The sequence below is a fragment of the Epinephelus lanceolatus genome, chromosome 15, assembly GCF_041903045.1.
Source record: "Epinephelus lanceolatus isolate andai-2023 chromosome 15, ASM4190304v1, whole genome shotgun sequence".
In the NCBI taxonomy this organism is placed as follows: Eukaryota; Metazoa; Chordata; class Actinopteri; order Perciformes; family Serranidae; genus Epinephelus; species Epinephelus lanceolatus.
In genome coordinates, this window is record NC_135748.1 from 28,721,481 (window position 1) to 28,738,150 (window position 16,670).

A 16,670-nucleotide genomic window follows, 5' to 3' on the forward strand; every position below is an offset into this window, starting at 1 on the left:
CATCAACTTTGATCTAACAGCTATTTAATATTATAAATGGTTTATTTAATTGTGTTAAAATACAGTTAATCTTAACCTATGTGTGTTTGGTCAGGTTGTTATACTGCATGGAGGAGCGTTGTACAAGGACTCAAGTTTATCATGAGACGTTTAATTAAAATTCAACTTACATCGATTTAATGTAAATCTGGATGTTATTCGGATATACAAACAAAAATTAACTTACTATTTGGGGAATAACTTGTACCTAACTTTAGCTATGATTAGCCTACCTTATGTGGTGTGTCAGGTGTTCCAGAAGGACCTCGAAGTTGACCCACGTGGTCAGAGTTGACCAAGCACATTAAAAGTTAAAGTAGTATACCCTGTTTTTTGTCTCACTGCCATTAATACATGATATATTTTGGACATATTTAAGTATGTTACTTTTCCATTAGAAATAATTCCATGAGTGCATTTGTAATTTCTGCTCATGTCTTAAGTTTTTAAATCTTTTTAGCCGTCATATGTTTGACCAGTCTTATGCAGACAGGGTTTCACCTCCAACAAGTGTTCATTTTCAACTCAGAGACAAGAAGAGACTCTCAGAGTAAATTCTGCGTTGTGTTTCAACATTATAATATCCAATTTAAAGAGGTAGCACACACAGATCTTCAGGACAAAGTTGGCTAATCTCAGTTTCACCACTTTATTCTGACCATGTCAAACAAACATGCTGACGTTTCAGTCAAGTGACCTTCATCAGGCCCAAACTCAGCTCTGATGAACGCTAAAAAAAGTAAAAGTAAAAATGAATTGTTTGAAATACTAGACACAGAGTACATGTGCACCTTACACATTGAGTGTTGGGAGTGTAAAAGTGGCTGTGTCATGGTGCACGGAGGGTAAATGTGCCCCTGCTTGTCCGGCTGGGACAGATGACACCGTTGGTAGCCATGTAGGGTGACAGATGGGAGGCAGCTGTGGTGCTGCAGGGGCATAGTGATGGTGATGATGGACAGCACTTCCTCTTGGTTTGACATCTGGCCTTACGAAAATAGGGTTTCCCTGGTAACTGTCCTGGAAATACACATTTAGGGAGTTTGTGACAGACAGAGAGGACAATTTTGTGATGGTCAGAACTGAGACTTCTTAGAGAAGGTGTGTGTGTGTGTGTGTGTGTGTGTGTGTGTGTGTGTGTGTGTACCTGCCCAAGATATGTAGTTAGAGGAGCATTTGGCCCTCCAGGTGGTGATACAGAAGGCATGGCTTTCAGCATCATGTTGTGCATTATGATCTGGTGCATCTGGGCGTTTTGCATCAGCATCAATTCCACCATATCTAACACACAGCATACACATACATATAGAAAACACATGAATACAGTGAGACTCAGATAAGGTAGTTCTCTCTTTGCTGTTGCATACCCTCTTTGATGCTGCCTGAGCGTGGTGCAGGTGCAGGGTAGGGCTGAGGTGGGGGAATCTGAGTAATGAGAGGCTGCTGTTGTGGCAGCTGTTGTATAATGGTTGCAGGCTGCTGTGGTAGCTGCAGAGACAGACAAAGATGGGGAAATAATTAAGTCTTTTCCTTAATTAATGAACTCCTGGCAAGTCGGTCTGGGTAGCAGTGTCAATATATGTGAAAATAACATAGAGGGGCAAAAATAAATGGGAAAAAGGAGATCAGGAGATGGAAAAGAGGATTAAATACACTTAACAGACCGCATAGAAACAGAGAAACAGATCTGGAGGATTGGGGTGTTTTTGAGGTCAATGCTAAGTGTCTCACAGTCTGTTGGATGATGCGCGGAGGCTGAGGCGGGGCTGGTGGTGGCGGGGGCAGAAAGGGCAGAGCAGGGGCTGGCTGGTGGAATGGCAGAGGAGGCGGTGGCTGAGGGGCAGTGTAGAAATGTGACTTGTACTGTCTCTGTGACCCTCCCCAGGTGTGAGGTCTGTTGAGGTCCTCTAACATGTACTGCTCCTACACAGAAGATACAGTACACAAATGATTATACATTTCACACAGTTACAGCTGAAAGATAAGACATTAAGTACTCTAACTTGCTGGGTGTGTCGTCTGTCTTTCTATAGTTTTATTGTCTTAATGGCTGAATGTAGGTATGCAAGGAATTACAATAATATGTCAATAAATGAAACTTTGTATTCTTGGAAAACATAGAAGTATTTTGTACAAACCCTGAGTCTTTGCAGTAGGTCCTGTTTTCGCCTCAGAGCACGGTGAAGTTGATCTAATTGTCCATCATACCAGTAACTCCCTGAACAGACAAATCAAGTTTTCAAAAACTACTCCTACTACTACTGTATAATACTCTGGTTATTATACTCTCTCCAGAACTCACACACATTTCCACTGTTGTTTTCCTGCAAGTGACATCTTGTGATATCTCATGATAATTCAGAAAGAGACTCTGCTTAATGAGGCAATAACAAACAGACTGCATCATGGTCAAGGTAAAGAGACACTTCAGACACTTATAATAACAATATGAGCCGCTATGTGTCAAAAATAATCACTTTAATAGACATAGAATGACAATGTTTGATTGCCCTATGTGCCTCCATTGCAGCTTGTTTAATGGCTGCCAGCCACTGAGGCTCCCTTAGTACTGCAACAATTTCAGAAATTGTCTCTCTGATCAATTTACACAGGGAAATAGGGTCCAGGTTGAAAAATGCCTTTAATACTTTTTATTTTTCCCCCATGTCTGCTACATTTACTTGCTCTAATATCTTGTTTTGAAGTGAATAAATGTCTTCTACCTTTTTAGGAGTCTTAGTCTCTTCATAGTGCCTAACTTTTATTACCAAGTTAATTTTACCTTTTAGTGTGTTAAAATATTAGAAACTCATTTTACATTTTTTAATTGCCATCTTTTGAGGTCATAGGACAAGCTAAATGTCTATAATGAAGAATGTAAATATTCTGTCGAGGCAGGTTATGCTGACAGCTTCCACAGTTCGACATTTTTCATCACAAAGAAGTCTTTATTCTTTATTTGTATGTCTTTTGGTGTAACACAAATAAGTGTAAAAAAACAACAACAAAGAAATCTTTGTTATCTTACTTGCAGACTGGGCAGATTCTGCTCTGCCGTCCATGTTGTGCTTTTTGTGTTCCAGTCTCTAGAAATATAAGTAAAACAGAAAAATAATGCTGAACTATTTCACTTGAGAATAGTAATTGTAAAAGTGAACAAAATCCAAGCACTATCTTTCCACATTAACAAAATGCAGACTCTCACCTACCTTCTTCAGCAGTTTGAGTTTAAGTCTTGTCATCTGATCAACCATGGAACTGTCATGCTTAAGGATTACAAAAAGCCTCCGTGTTACTGTAACATCTGCTGTGTGCTTGAATTTATATTGTTTGTTGAAATACTAGACACAAACATAAAACAGATATGCAAATATATCCTTTAAATATGTCATTTACCTGAAATCTTGGCATTTGGAGACACACAGACTTTTGTGTACACCGGTGTGTTTGAGTCTAGACTAAAGCCAGACAGCAGTTGCCATGGGACACACCTGTTTACCACTGGCTCTTCATAATGACCTGCATAACTACTTGGTTTCCATGCTGAGAAAGAGAAGAGGGAGTGAGACTTTCGACATCAAATAACCTGACTAGATTAGTTCAGATCCAACTTTCCCTTGATTGCACTTTTATTTAGATTAAAGCTTAAGAACTTGATCAAGTCACTGAAATGTCCTGTTTGAATATAGGCCTATTCTGGGCTAATTTTATTTAGAAAAACTAGTCTTCAGATGTCTAGATGAATTGGTGTAATCATTTGGGTTTTCCGACAAATAAAACAAAAGGTCACACCAGTTATTATGGCTTGAATAGATGTAATATGAATGGAGGTGGCCTTTTGACCCTGTTTTGTAACCACACCTCAGTTGTCATACGTAAGTTAGTTCCTCCAGTCAGTGGAGAACTGCATACATTCACTTTCAAAACATAGGGGTGAGCGGAGGTATGTTTTGTATTAGTCTGTTCTGATTGGCTACGAGAGCCGTCAATCCAAAATACAGCCATCTCATTGGTCAAGTAGACTCCAGTTTTGAATGATGTACAAGACAGGAGGTGGTTCTTAAGTGACACGCCTTCCCATTGGCTGAAGACGTGTAATGTAATAATCTGATTGGTCCATTCATTCAAGGAAACTCGATAAGGGCGGAGTTGAGCAGACTTGGCGGCCATATTGAATATTATCTGTTGACAGTTGTGTCTAAAGGAAGCTCAAAGATTTAGTTTTAGCCAACTTATGCCACAAGTGAAGATCTATTTTGCTTTTAAGCTGAATTAGGACCGATGTCCTAAACTCTTAATGGTTTAATTCAACCCAAGAGATGGATGACGATGAACGGCAAAAGAAAATAGCAGCTGGAAAAGCTAAGGTTTGTTGCTAACATTTAACGCACGCTAATACTGAATGCTAACAGTGGACGCTAGCCAACTCTTTTGTCATAGCTTTGCGTTTGTCCACTGCTCACTGCAGCCACCTCCAACGTTATTGTACGTTTTGTTTGTCGTTGCTTAGGTTCCGTTTTGCCCGTTAAATGTCAAGTACTCGTAACTTTAATAATTTGCCGCGCATATTCCGCGGGTTAGTCATTAGCTGGGATTGCACACAGCTAACGATAACAATAACATTTATGGAGTAGGGTAGTCGGCTAATGAGTTGAATTACTTCATGCATCGTTGAACTTGGAGTCCATCAGAGACAGAAACATGCACCCATTTACAGAGACAAGGGAAATTATTTTCTAATATGTGAAATATATTTTACTTATTTCAAGAATGTTGCCCTTGAGCTGTGTCAAGGCAAAGTGCAGGTGCACCCAATGTTTTCGGCCTGTGGTTAAACTAGCTTCAAAGTAGATATTACAGTGGTTAACAAACTTTTTGTGCCCAAGACAAAGGACAAGTCAAAATCTAAAGGCACACCTGTATTTATATTTATGCACAATAGCCTCAGTAAGGTGTGTTATCACTTTTATCATAACATAAATGTTTGTTTTTATTTACTAACTTAAAATAACAATTGACAATCAACTGATTCTCATGAAATATGTTATAAAGTGATTCAAGAATTGATTTTAAACTTTTAAAATTACATCAGAGCAAAAATAACAGCAATTTCAGTGGGAAATAATGTAAGATAATGTGATGTGTCACACACTTACAGGTTCACCAGGAAGGTTTATAAAATTAAGTAAAATTCAATTACATTTTTTAGCTGGAGTTTGCCTCTTTGTTGGGAAATGGCTGTGATTCATCATTACTTTCTGTATAGGCCTAGTTTAATATTGTAATAATAGTGTGTGGTTATCACAAAATCCCACGGCACACCTGGATTTGCATCACGGCACACCATTTGAGAACCACTGAGTTATTGCTTTTTGCAACCAAAACATACAAGCACATTTTTCCAACATGATATTTCCCTGTCTATAAATGTAATACAGGAACTACGGCACAGTCTCACAGGCTTGCAAACAATAAAATGACTTATTCTGAATCCTAGTGTTAGTTGTTAGATGTTGCCCGGTCTTATTTTGCTCTTTTTAGTTCCCCACAGTTTAAAGTTGTACATAATTGACACTTAGATGAGGTGATGACTGTGTGGTTGCACAATATGGAGTGTCTCCTCTGGCATTTTTTTCTACTAGTCTGTGATAATTGCTACTGTGGTGTTTCCAAGATAGAAAAAAGCAGCTGTGTTTACTTCAATAGGAGGTTGTATTAGTGATGGGCCAATAATCAAGAATGGCCTACTCTATATTGACAACCAGGCCGTGTTGTCTAAAAACTAGATATAGGCTAAAATTAGGTCACCTGTTCAGAGTAGCTCATTGAATTGTGTTTCTTGGATGTAGTTCACTTTCAGCTCATGGTACAACTCATTTAGAAGATGGTACATTAAAATGCATATTCAGGAAATAACTCAACTGATATTCTTCATAACAGAAATCCTCCAACATGCCCCGAAGTCAGTCGGTAAGTATAGAAACTGGTGGTTGGCAGATATTTGATTTTGTCATGGGATTGTGGGTTCGTGGACATTATGTCTTTGTGATTTCAGTCTTTGTGCGTTTTGTTTTGTTTCTCTTGGGTGGACAATCAGGGCTTTCTTCTGCTTCTCTGCACCATGTGATTGCTGTCAGCTGTTGAGATTTAAGCCTGCTGCTCGTAAAAGACTGACTCTCAATGCAGGTTATCAAGACTGCAAACGTGAGAGGAAATCTGTTTTGCATTAATAATTTCAATGTCTAATGTACATGGGTGACAAATTATAGGAAAGACCAACATAAGGTGTCTTAGTAAGGTGTTAGACCGCCATGTGCTGCCAGAACAGCTTCAGTGTGCCTTGACGTTGATTTTACAAGTCCCTGGAGCACCACTTTTCCAAAAGATATTTCTGTATTTGGTGTTTTGATGATGGTGGTGGAGAGTGCTGTCTAATGAGTTGGTCTAAAATCTCCCATAGGTGTTCAGTTGGGTTAAGATCAGGTGTCGACTCATTTTTATACATGCTACAGAGCATGGCTGGATATTAATTGCTTAAATTTACCATGCAATTCGCCTGCATAGAGGCATCTACATTTGTTATGTTTCTCCCCTTATTTATTCAGGTTTTCCTTTAATTTGTCACCTGCCTGTAGTTAGTCACATACATACCCTGTCATGCCAGTTGCAGGCCATCAGGTGGTGCAGTGAGCCCATGAGATTTGGCAAGGTTCAATATGTTGCACTTGCATCTCACATGGATGGTGTTGCTATGGTAATGCAGTGCTGTCAGTTGCCTTTACTGTATTTTGCGCATCACAATGCTCAGATTTATTTGCCACGCTGAAAGCATTGCACGTAGGGATACAAATTACACACAAACATACCCCAAAAATAAATCAAATGGTCTTGGTTTTGACATTGATGAAAACACAATAGTATTATTCAGCAGACTAGTAATAAGATGTGGCCACAGTAAGCTCCATCCAGCCAGTTAGTCAGACTCTCAGTAGCGCGGAAGAAAGCGACCTTGGGCTAAACACTGCTCATCTGGCTAATATTTCTTTCTGAGATGTGATGTGTGTTGTGGCAGGCGGAGGTGGTGAGCAGGGTGATGGAAGGACACAAAGGGTGGGGTTTCAAGTGATAATCTGTATGAAAGCAGATGAGCAATGTGAGGTGGGAAGAGATTTAAGTGCGATGGAGTTAAGGTAAAGATTGTTTTAAGCAAAGCTTTTGCTTTTAGTAGTCAAAAGAGGAGGATGATATGATTTGATGGATGCACTGCATGGTGCTAAATGGGAGCACAAAGCAAATTTACAATGCGGTTTTATAACCTGGCATGTAGCACGTCATCAGAATAAATGTGCATGCACACACAATGTTGTCATGCACATGCATGTGACTCATCACACAAAGCAACAAGTAGCTCCCCAGGTGCCATGCAATCTCAGATTGAATAGAGCATGCACACTCTGATGCTGCTCGCCACACACACGGCTCTGTCTCCTCCTCTCCATGTGAATGCATCTCCCAGTCTCCACCCTCTTCCCTCAGCCTAGACACATGCCATCCCCTATCCAGAGTTTGTGGATCCCTCTGCACTGTACGTTGGCTGTGGCAGGGAGTTTTAGGCTAAAAAGGTTGGGCACAATGTGGTTTTGCCTTCAGACTGCAAGATCAACATCTGGACAGCAGAGCAGCTGCTCTGATGAGGAGGAATTGACAGGTCTGACCAGCAGCAAGAAATGGAGTCGATGATTGACTGTCAGTTATTGATGGAGGGATTCATGAGGGTCTCTGTCACAATATGGACTGCTGTAATCTGATTTAAGCTGCTTAAAGAAGAGAGACTGGCTGAGAGAGGGAGAGAGGCAGCGGTAAAAAGAGGAGGAGTGTGTTGCAAAGAGAAACGGCCTGCAGTGGATTTGTACCAAATCAGTCCCACTGGAATTCAAGCTAAATATCATGATATGACTGGGGACGATGTTTTTTACTGTGAATGAACTTCTCTCATGTGTTTTTTGTCCTGTCATGATTTCAAGGGGAACTTTGTGATGCCTCCAAAAGCTCAGCCATCTCTCCGTCTCTCACTATAACTTTCTTGCTTGCTGAGAAATGCAGAGACCGAGATGGATGTGCACTTTCTTTTTTTTTTGAAATTCTTTTAACCTTGTGCTGTTTCTGGTCTGCGGAGAGGTTGTCCGATGTGTGTCACTAAAATCTGCACTTCTCGTGGGTTTGATACAGCTCCCTGGAGATTTGAGAATATTTAGCATCGTCACCTCATTTCAAACTACTTTGTCAGGCTATGGTGTAGCCCTATTTTGGGTGTGAGTTTGGGATTTCTTCTCGCTTCACTGGGCGCTGTCTTTTTTGCTGCACAACTCTGACTCATCAGAATAAGGGTTTCTTTTCTACAGAGCAACTTGCACGCATATGCATTTAGACATTGCAACAGGATTTCAGAATGATGCTGTGATAACTTTTTCATTTTTCAACTGAGGAGATAAATCTGGACTCCAGTTCTCTCTCACCTTCGACCCCTGAGCTTCACCATGCTTATAGTGTGGTGGTGCTCAGTGGTCCTGACCTATGTGTCCATCTACCTCTCGCTGTCCTTCCTGCGCAGCTTGCTAGCTACCGACAGAAGCGGGCGAAAGGCGACGGTGCGGGGGCGCCGAAAAAGACGCAGAAGAGGAAGGGCCAGGCTGACTCGCAGAATGACGGAGCGACGCAAGGCCGCCGCGTAGAACCAGCACTTCCTTCAGCCAGTGACAAAGAGCTGAACAAGAAGACCAACCATGAGGTACGTCACTGAGTAGGAGTGGCCGATATTGCCAAAATCGTCTGTCACGGTATATGTAATTTTATATCAAGGTAATGATATATATCATGATACAGTAATTGTTCTGTAAGTTCAGTTAGGAAATGGTTTGAAATAATCGTACTGTACTTCAACACATCAGCGCAGAAAATAATCTGCCTCATGAATTAAAAACTAAAGACAAAAGAGTAAAACTGCAATAGCCTCTTTGCATATGCCATCATTCATTGGTGTGCTGTCCAGATGGGGGGCAGCAACTGGAGGCCAATGCCTATGATTTGCACTGTTTACTGCTGTTACACTTGATCAAATTGGGAAAAAACAGCAGCCACTGTAAGTCCCAAAAATAGTATGACGTAAAGGGGAGAAGTCGACTAATGTCAAATGTTAACATAAAGCTTTGTGTTGAAGATGCCTCGATTTGGATGTAGTTGCAATGTGCTGTGACGACGTCTCCGTGTTTTTAGCCATGACCCAGATTTTTAACGGCGTTTCACCTGACCTCTGGAACTGGTTGACCTAGCCTGACAGCAGTGCATGTACAGAGTAAAAATATAAAAGACACTTGTATTGAAGCACATTTACTAACCTCATTTCAGTCGTGGACCCAACCATGTACAAAATAGCTATAGCCCATTACAGTCTTATACGCTTTCATCAGCTCCCTGTGTAACGTTTTGGGGTGGGGGGGGTAAACGATTCCTAGATGCATTGCAATGCGGACGTGGATAATTCAGCATTGATTCACAAATGTCAATAATTGATTATGTACCTGTCTGGTCATAACATGATGTTGACGGAACAAAAGAGGTGGAACCCGGCTCCTGGACAGTCTACAGTGCAGACGAGCTCAAGTTAACTTGTATTAATTCATCTTCACAAAGACAGCGGTGGTTGCAAGCTTGTTTTATAATTCAGTGTCTAAATAATTACACTTGCGAGGGGAACATGAAGTATATTGTGAATACTTACTTACGCCATCACCCAGAGACTAACATTAATGAAAGGAGCAGCGATCAGCATGTAAACCAGCTGACCAACACAGGCTGCAGCATTAACCAGATAAAAACACCTCTGTGGTGAAGAAAATAACTCTGCTCAGTCTGTTTTACCTTAAAATCCCTGTGCCTGGCCTGCCCAGTGTCTCGGCTTTCTCCAGCGGTAACGGAGAGAGGAGGTGCTTGCAGGCGTGTGTATATCCCATATATATGTATATCCCACAATGGATAAGTGTTAGCATCCACAGATAGATACAGTCCGACAGACACCCCCCTGGTTCAAAAGTAATGGTATGGAGGTAGATTAAAGGGGAAAGGGACCTAGACAAGGGCCACACTGTATGCAAGTAAAATAATCTGTTTATTTCATAATGGATCACCAAAAATACAGTATGCTATACTTAAAAGAAAGACAAGATTAAATATCATGTAACATTTTGATGCATTGTGATTCATCAATATCGTTTTATTATCGAATCCTCTGAATGGTAATCGAATTGTGAGGTGCCTGGAAATTCCCGCCCCTAGTAATGTTGGTAAAGTTAGGAGGTCTGGAGGGTGAAGTAATTTGTAACAACGATGGGGTCCACACTGGGGAAATCGGTCAAATTGTGTGAAAAGTTACTTTTCTTTATTTTATACTGATCACTTTTAACATGGGTTTCAATGTTCTGACATTACCCGCTGCCTGCAGATTCCTCTATTTACAAATAGAGGTATCACTTTTGTCCTCCATTTGAATTTAGCACGTCATAATAGTCACGTGATTGAAAACAAGCTATTGTTACAAAAAGGAAGCGTTAAGGTTCCTGACAACAATAGCTGTGTTTCAATTCAGGGGCTGCAGCCTTCAAAGCTGCATTTGAAGACCGATTGCGTCACATTGGCGCGACCAATGCTGTCCCATTTTGAAGGGTCCTTCAAATGCGGCTGGAAAATGCAGCCTTCTTTCCTAGACTTTGGAGGATGCAATGGATGTGTCCTTCGTGGCCCAGCCTATCCCTAGATGCATTGCACGCCGATTTATATATTAAGTTAACTAACTGTTGTTAACATTACTGTTAGCTAAAAGCTCCCAGCTTAAACAATCTTAATTTAATATAAGTTAACCTGAAAACGGTCCGTCAGCCTGAAATACATCAAACGGCGGTGTCTCTGGTGGTGAATCATCTCAAGTATTAAATAAAAAAAATATATATAATAAAAAAATTTGTCCATGATTTAGGGCCAAATAACTTCGTAGCTTACTCCGTCTGCATGATGGAACCAGGAAATCCTCCGCAGACCAGAGCGTCCCATTTCTAAGACCGATCCGTTTGGCTGATGCGGTCCTCAAAGGATGTGGCCGATGTCAACCGCGAAGGCCGCATCCTTCAAAGGCTGCAGCCCCTGAATTGAGACACAGCTAATAATTTCAAGTGTTACAGGTTTCAGTATTGACAACTTGTTTGCTCAAGTTACGTGACAGTCACTAGATGGCTTGAGAATACAGCCCTGATTTTCTACATAGCCTGCTAACTCAACTATATGAGTTACAGAGGCGACTGAAGAAATCTGATTTGAATGGATGTTTATATTATTGGTTTAATTAAAAGCAGCTGGTTATTTTCATCCAGCAGTAGCATGAAATCCCTGAGGACTGTTCAGGGGTCACACTACATGACCTCCAGTGTTTGTCTAATCTTGTTTGCTCACTGTATGATTTAACAAGTGGTCCGTGCCCCCTGCTCAGTAAACATACATTAGAGAAATAGGTCACTAACCATTACATTGCCTGGGGGGCATGTTGTCATAGTAACCTGGTCAGGCTTAACGGTGGTACTATTTACTGCCTTTTTAAAGGGAAAGTTCACATTATTATCAGGAAGAGTGGGGAAAAATTAAAACAATTTAATCCCATAGGAACCCCAGAAGCCGGAGAAATCGGAGGTTGAGAAGAACCAACGACAGAAGGATCAGCCCCCCATCCTGGAGCAAAGCCTGTCCCCTGTGGAAGATATTAGAGATGAGGAGCTCGCTGCACTCACTGGCAAAGAGCAGCTAAAGGTATGTACAGTCAATAAGTTAACATTTACAGAGATTGACTTGCTTCTACAGGGGAGCATTTTTCATAGTGCATGTTAAAGCATCTTCTTTTATGTCGTCTGTTTTTTGCTGTTAAAGACTCATCTGGGCTTAGCTGTGACTCAGTATGACTGGGTTTAATGTCATGAATGCATACTTGCACATTATAATCTCAGGCTCTAAATTCACGCAGTGGAAACTGGGCTCTGAAGCGCCTCTATAAATCAGCGTTCCTGTTTACATGCAGTGTGTTTAGATTTGGTCGGTCATATGGAGTAATTTGTCTTCATGCTTTGTTTACATGGAAGACAGTTGGAGTCTTGTTATGGTATTTCTGTGTGTGTGATTAAGAGGGTGGGTGGGTGGGTGGGTGTGTTTGTTTGTGTTCTGTGTCATCACCAACCCATGGGGAGTGTAACTGTCTGCTCTTCTGCATGGCTGCTTGGCTGCACTGATCTGAAAATACAGCATGGTTCCTCTACATTATGTGTGTGTGGGGGAATGAGTTTAAATTGGGTGTGTCATGTTGTGGGAATGTAAAATGCCTGAAGTTATGTTAACATGAATTCAAGGCCTCAAATTGTCTTGGCTGTAGTGTCACATGGCGGATTACATATTGCATTCAGTTTTAGAAGTTTTATGCTGCATCCACACAAGTACGTTTTTGTTTTAAAATGCATTACTACTGCTATCGTTCACACCTCTCCTGCACTTTAGAGCCCCTCAAAAAGAGATCTTTGAAAATGCTGCCAACACTGTTTTAGTTTGAAAACTCCAGACTTGCGTTTTAGACTTTTGGAAACGATGACGCAGATATTCACATTTGCTTCCCAACTGAGTTGTCAGCTCTCAAGTCAAAACATTATAGTAAGGCCTACATACCTTTTGTGATTTTATTTTTGCTGAGAAAAGTCAGGACTTTTCATGCCTGCAAGGACATTTTACCGCTCACTCATTGAATGAATTCTCACCTTCAACACTAATCCTGATACAACTCCCTCACCACCAAACACAAAACAAAACTCCAGCATAATTAATCAGGCCACAAAATAATTAGCTCACCCCAAACTCCGCTCTCTGAACTGTACAACCGCTCAGTGATCAGGAAAGCCACCCACATAGGACTCTTCTCACCCCTTCCACCACTCCCTCCAGTTACCGCCATCAGGCAGGCAAAGTCCCACTGGCCTGGAAAAACATCTACAAGAAGTCCTTCATTCCCTCTGCAATAACCACCCTAAACAATCTAAAATAGACACTGCACTTTAACCTGCTTTTATCAGCTGCCATCCATCCCTCCCTTTTGTGTGGCTACTCCTTGCTCATTGCCATGGCTTCCTGCAGCAAAGGGTAATGCTTCAGGCCAGTAATGCGTTCACATGTCAATGTTTGTGCCTTGTAACGACTCCCAGTCTGTTTCCTGCCGCCTTGCCTGCCTTATACTCGTTTTACTTTCATTAACAGTTCCACCTCTTCCTCACAGCAAATAAATCTCTGGTTTTACTTTTTGCTATCTCCCTTTTATTTTCTCTAACTGAGCAGCCATACACCGATATGCTCATGCTTAGTGTACGCGAATGGTCAGGGGTGTTAATATGGACGGCAAAACAGCTTGTGTGCAGGAGATCGTTTTCGTTTTCACATGAAAAACATATCAGTGTGGGTGTGGCCTTAAAGTAGGGCTGGGCAATATAAGGATAATATATCATCATTGAGTTATAAAACTACATATCGTCTTAGATTTTGTGATATGACATAAATGCTTTTTCCCCACATTTTAAAGGCAGCATTACAGTAAAGTGATGTAAATGTATCAACTTGCCAGACTTTTCTATTTGTTTTATTGCTTGCCTCAACCCACTCAGTTGTTAATTATTGGTGATTATTGATAAAAAAAAATGCAATTGTATTAATTAATATTTTCTGGGGAAAAAACAACAATAGTAATCCCTACAACTTTGTTGCATCAGAGAGGGTATTTGGTCAAAAATATTATTCACGATTTTGTCTCCCAGTCCTAGCATTTATGAAATGCTTTTGAGGAGATCGTGTATTGAGATATTGCCGTAAAATATATTGATATAATTTTCAGGACATATCGCCCAGCCCTACCTTAAAGTGTTTGATTCAGTGTCTTTTGATGCTGTAGGCAAACAGTACTGTCTTTGAGTCTTATTTTCTGCTGGGCGATATGTAGAAAATAAAATATCACAATATTTTTGACCAGATACCTCGATATCGATATTGTAGGATTGACGGGTGCATTCACAGAATATTTACATAATGAGATTTTTGATCAATAATCAAAGTAAGTTATGTGGTATAAATGACTCAGTGGATGAAGACAAATAGTAGAAAATTGCATCAATTTACTGTAATGCAGTCTTTAAAATTAGTAGACTACACATAAGATATTATGATGACCAAAAATCTAAGATGATACTTACTCTTATATTGCAGTATTGACATCATATCGATATATAGCTCAGCCCTTTAAGTGTGTATATAGAGAGTATGTTCTAATAAAAAAACTCTACCCATACATTTATCCCACTTGCAGCAGTTACAGCAGGCTGTGGAGAAGCGTAATGAGATAATTGCCAGGCTCAGCTCCAACCTGCAGGAGGCCCTGGCCAGCAGAGACCAGGTCCAACTGGAGGCACAGTCACTCGCTGGACAGATCCAGGCGCTACAGAGACAGCTCCAGCAGGTAAGTGCCACTCAAAGCTAATCTGCAGCAGCACTTCAGGATTATTGTTGCCAACAAATATGCACATCACTATTAATATGCACAGCAGCTGAACTTGTTCTCTGAATTATCTTCCATACAGACCAGTGTAGAGTTCCTGCGCATCAAAAGTAAGTCAGGGGCCGACATCTTCAGCTTTCAACAGCAGCATCAGCTTGGCCATTGCTCCCAAGATGCAGACATCAATCATAAGGAGGCACCATCAGGGGAATCTGGGAATGCAAGTCCTGGCTCCCAGTCAAGTGTTGAAGGCTCCAGCGCTGGCATCGACAGCGAGACAGACACTCTTCTGCACAATCTGAGGGCCGAGCTTGAAGAAGAGAGGGAGAACAGCCAGCGCATATGTGCTGAACTAGCAGAGGAGATGGAGAAACACCAATATGTGCTTTCCCTGCTAGAGGAGGAGAAGAAAGGCAGGGAGGAGGAGCGAAAAGAAAGGGAGGCACAGCTGCAAGACCTCCAGACCCAGTTAAGCGTAGTCCAAACTCAGTGCCTTGAGATGCAGCAGTACAAAGAGGAGAAGGAGAAGCTGAACAGAGAGGTGCTGGAGCTGAGGAAAAGACTTCAGGAAGAGGGCGATGCAGAGAGGAGGTTAAGTGAGGAGGTGGCCAGCTCTGCTCTTCGTCTCCAGAGACAGGAGGAGGAGATGCAGAGGCTCAAAGAGTTGCACAGAGAGGAGGTGGAGAGAGTCAGGCAGCTTTTGGAGGAGAGGGAGAAAGAGCTGAGGTTCAGAGAGGAGGAGGTCATAGGACTCAAAGCTTCTAAGAATCGGCAGAACCAAGCAAAAGCTGGTTTTAGTTATGATGAGAAGATCAGTGTAGGTGAGGCCAATGTGGAAAGTGGACCTGATGACGACAGCATGAATGTATCAATACCTGGGGATATTCTGATGGAGCGCTACCTGTCTTCAGCTCCTCTTGCACACTCACAATCCTCAGTGGTCAGTGAAAGCTTTGAGCACTGCAGTCAGCTGGACATCTCTGCAGATTACAGGTTAGAGGAATGCTAATTGTTATCGGTTTGTGTTTCTGTTTTATAGGCTTATTTAATCCCCTAATTTCTCCCCCTGCCTCTCCTTCACAGTTTTGAGCTCAACAGTGAAGTGCTGGGAGACGAGCCTCTCTTGTCAATCTCAAACCGGATCCCCGAAGAAAGTGACAACCGCCACAACACCTCTACCCCACAGTGCTCCCCTGGCATCCCTGTGGCTGATGATTCCCACCCTCAGTCTCCATCTCAGTGGCTCCACAGCTCCACTGCCGGCGAGCTGGAGATGAGCAAGCTGTCCGAGCAGCAGTTTGAGGAGACTGACCTGGAAAAGGAACTGCTGAATCAGCAGTGTGTGGAGCTCCGCGAGGAGCTGGCTCTCAAGGACAGGGACTTGAATGTGTTAAGGGAGGAAGTCATCCAGAGTGCTGAAGAGCTGGAGGAGGCCAGGAGCAGGTAATGGAGTTAATTGTCTCTGCCACGGGTAAGCGTGGAGGGGATCATGAGTTTGGATGTGAGTGTGCATGTGTGTATCTGTCGGTATGCAGCTCATCTCATATGCTACTGAACCAGCCAGCCCTAATATTTTGTATACATACTTATGTATGCTCAAAGACCTTATGGTTGCGATAATTCATGATCTCTTTTTTTTTTGGATTTTAATTTTTCAGTTTATTATATTATAAATGTATAATTTCCTGGTATTCACCAGGGCTGTCCCCTACCAAGAATTTTCCTAGTTGACCAAAAGTCGTCATTTAGGGCCTTTAGTCGACTAGTCGCCCGCATGTTTATGATATTAGTTATTAAATAATATGTTTTGGGCGGGGCAACACAATGGTTTGAGTTGAAGGTGTGAGAAAGAATAGTATCAGTAACATTGTTAACACTGTGCTACATTACAGAGAAATACAAAACCGTACTAATGAACCTTCATTAATATAGGCCTATATTTTATCTACAAGTGCATGTCACACACTGAGCGAGCCGCCTGTTAATGACGCTGTGGGCTAATGGGCATGTAGCT

The 16,670-nt window shown here is 41.6% G+C and overlaps 2 protein-coding genes across 7 annotated transcripts in view; one reads left to right on the top strand and one right to left on the bottom strand.

The window, feature by feature from the left end:
* Positions 1-679: 679 nt before the first annotated feature.
* Positions 680-13,126, bottom strand: c15h21orf58 (chromosome 15 C21orf58 homolog). Its single transcript, XM_078175161.1, has 9 exons — positions 12,970-13,126; positions 3,436-3,582; positions 3,249-3,305; positions 3,068-3,125; positions 2,178-2,257; positions 1,771-1,962; positions 1,407-1,527; positions 1,187-1,320; positions 680-1,059 (listed from the first exon to the last, which is right to left on the bottom strand). The coding sequence occupies exons 2-9, from the start codon at positions 3,448-3,450 to the stop codon at positions 832-834; spliced, it is 885 nt and encodes a 294-aa protein (XP_078031287.1). The 5' UTR covers positions 3,451-3,582; positions 12,970-13,126; the 3' UTR covers positions 680-831.
* pcnt (pericentrin) overlaps positions 4,194-16,670 on the top strand; it is a 55,258-nt gene continuing 42,781 nt past the window's right edge. For 5 of the 6 annotated variants that reach the window (XM_078175156.1, XM_078175155.1, XM_078175159.1 and 2 more), the window contains exons 1-7: positions 4,194-4,406; positions 5,980-6,009; positions 8,651-8,827; positions 11,746-11,889; positions 14,468-14,617; positions 14,739-15,649; positions 15,740-16,099. In XM_078175156.1, the coding sequence (XP_078031282.1) occupies positions 4,359-4,406; positions 5,980-6,009; positions 8,651-8,827; positions 11,746-11,889; positions 14,468-14,617; positions 14,739-15,649; positions 15,740-16,099 (1,820 nt within the window). In that variant the 5' untranslated portion in view covers positions 4,194-4,358. The remainder of the gene's footprint in view (positions 4,407-5,979; positions 6,010-8,650; positions 8,828-11,745; positions 11,890-14,467; positions 14,618-14,738; positions 15,650-15,739; positions 16,100-16,670) is intronic. The other variant, XM_078175160.1, reaches the window with a different exon arrangement.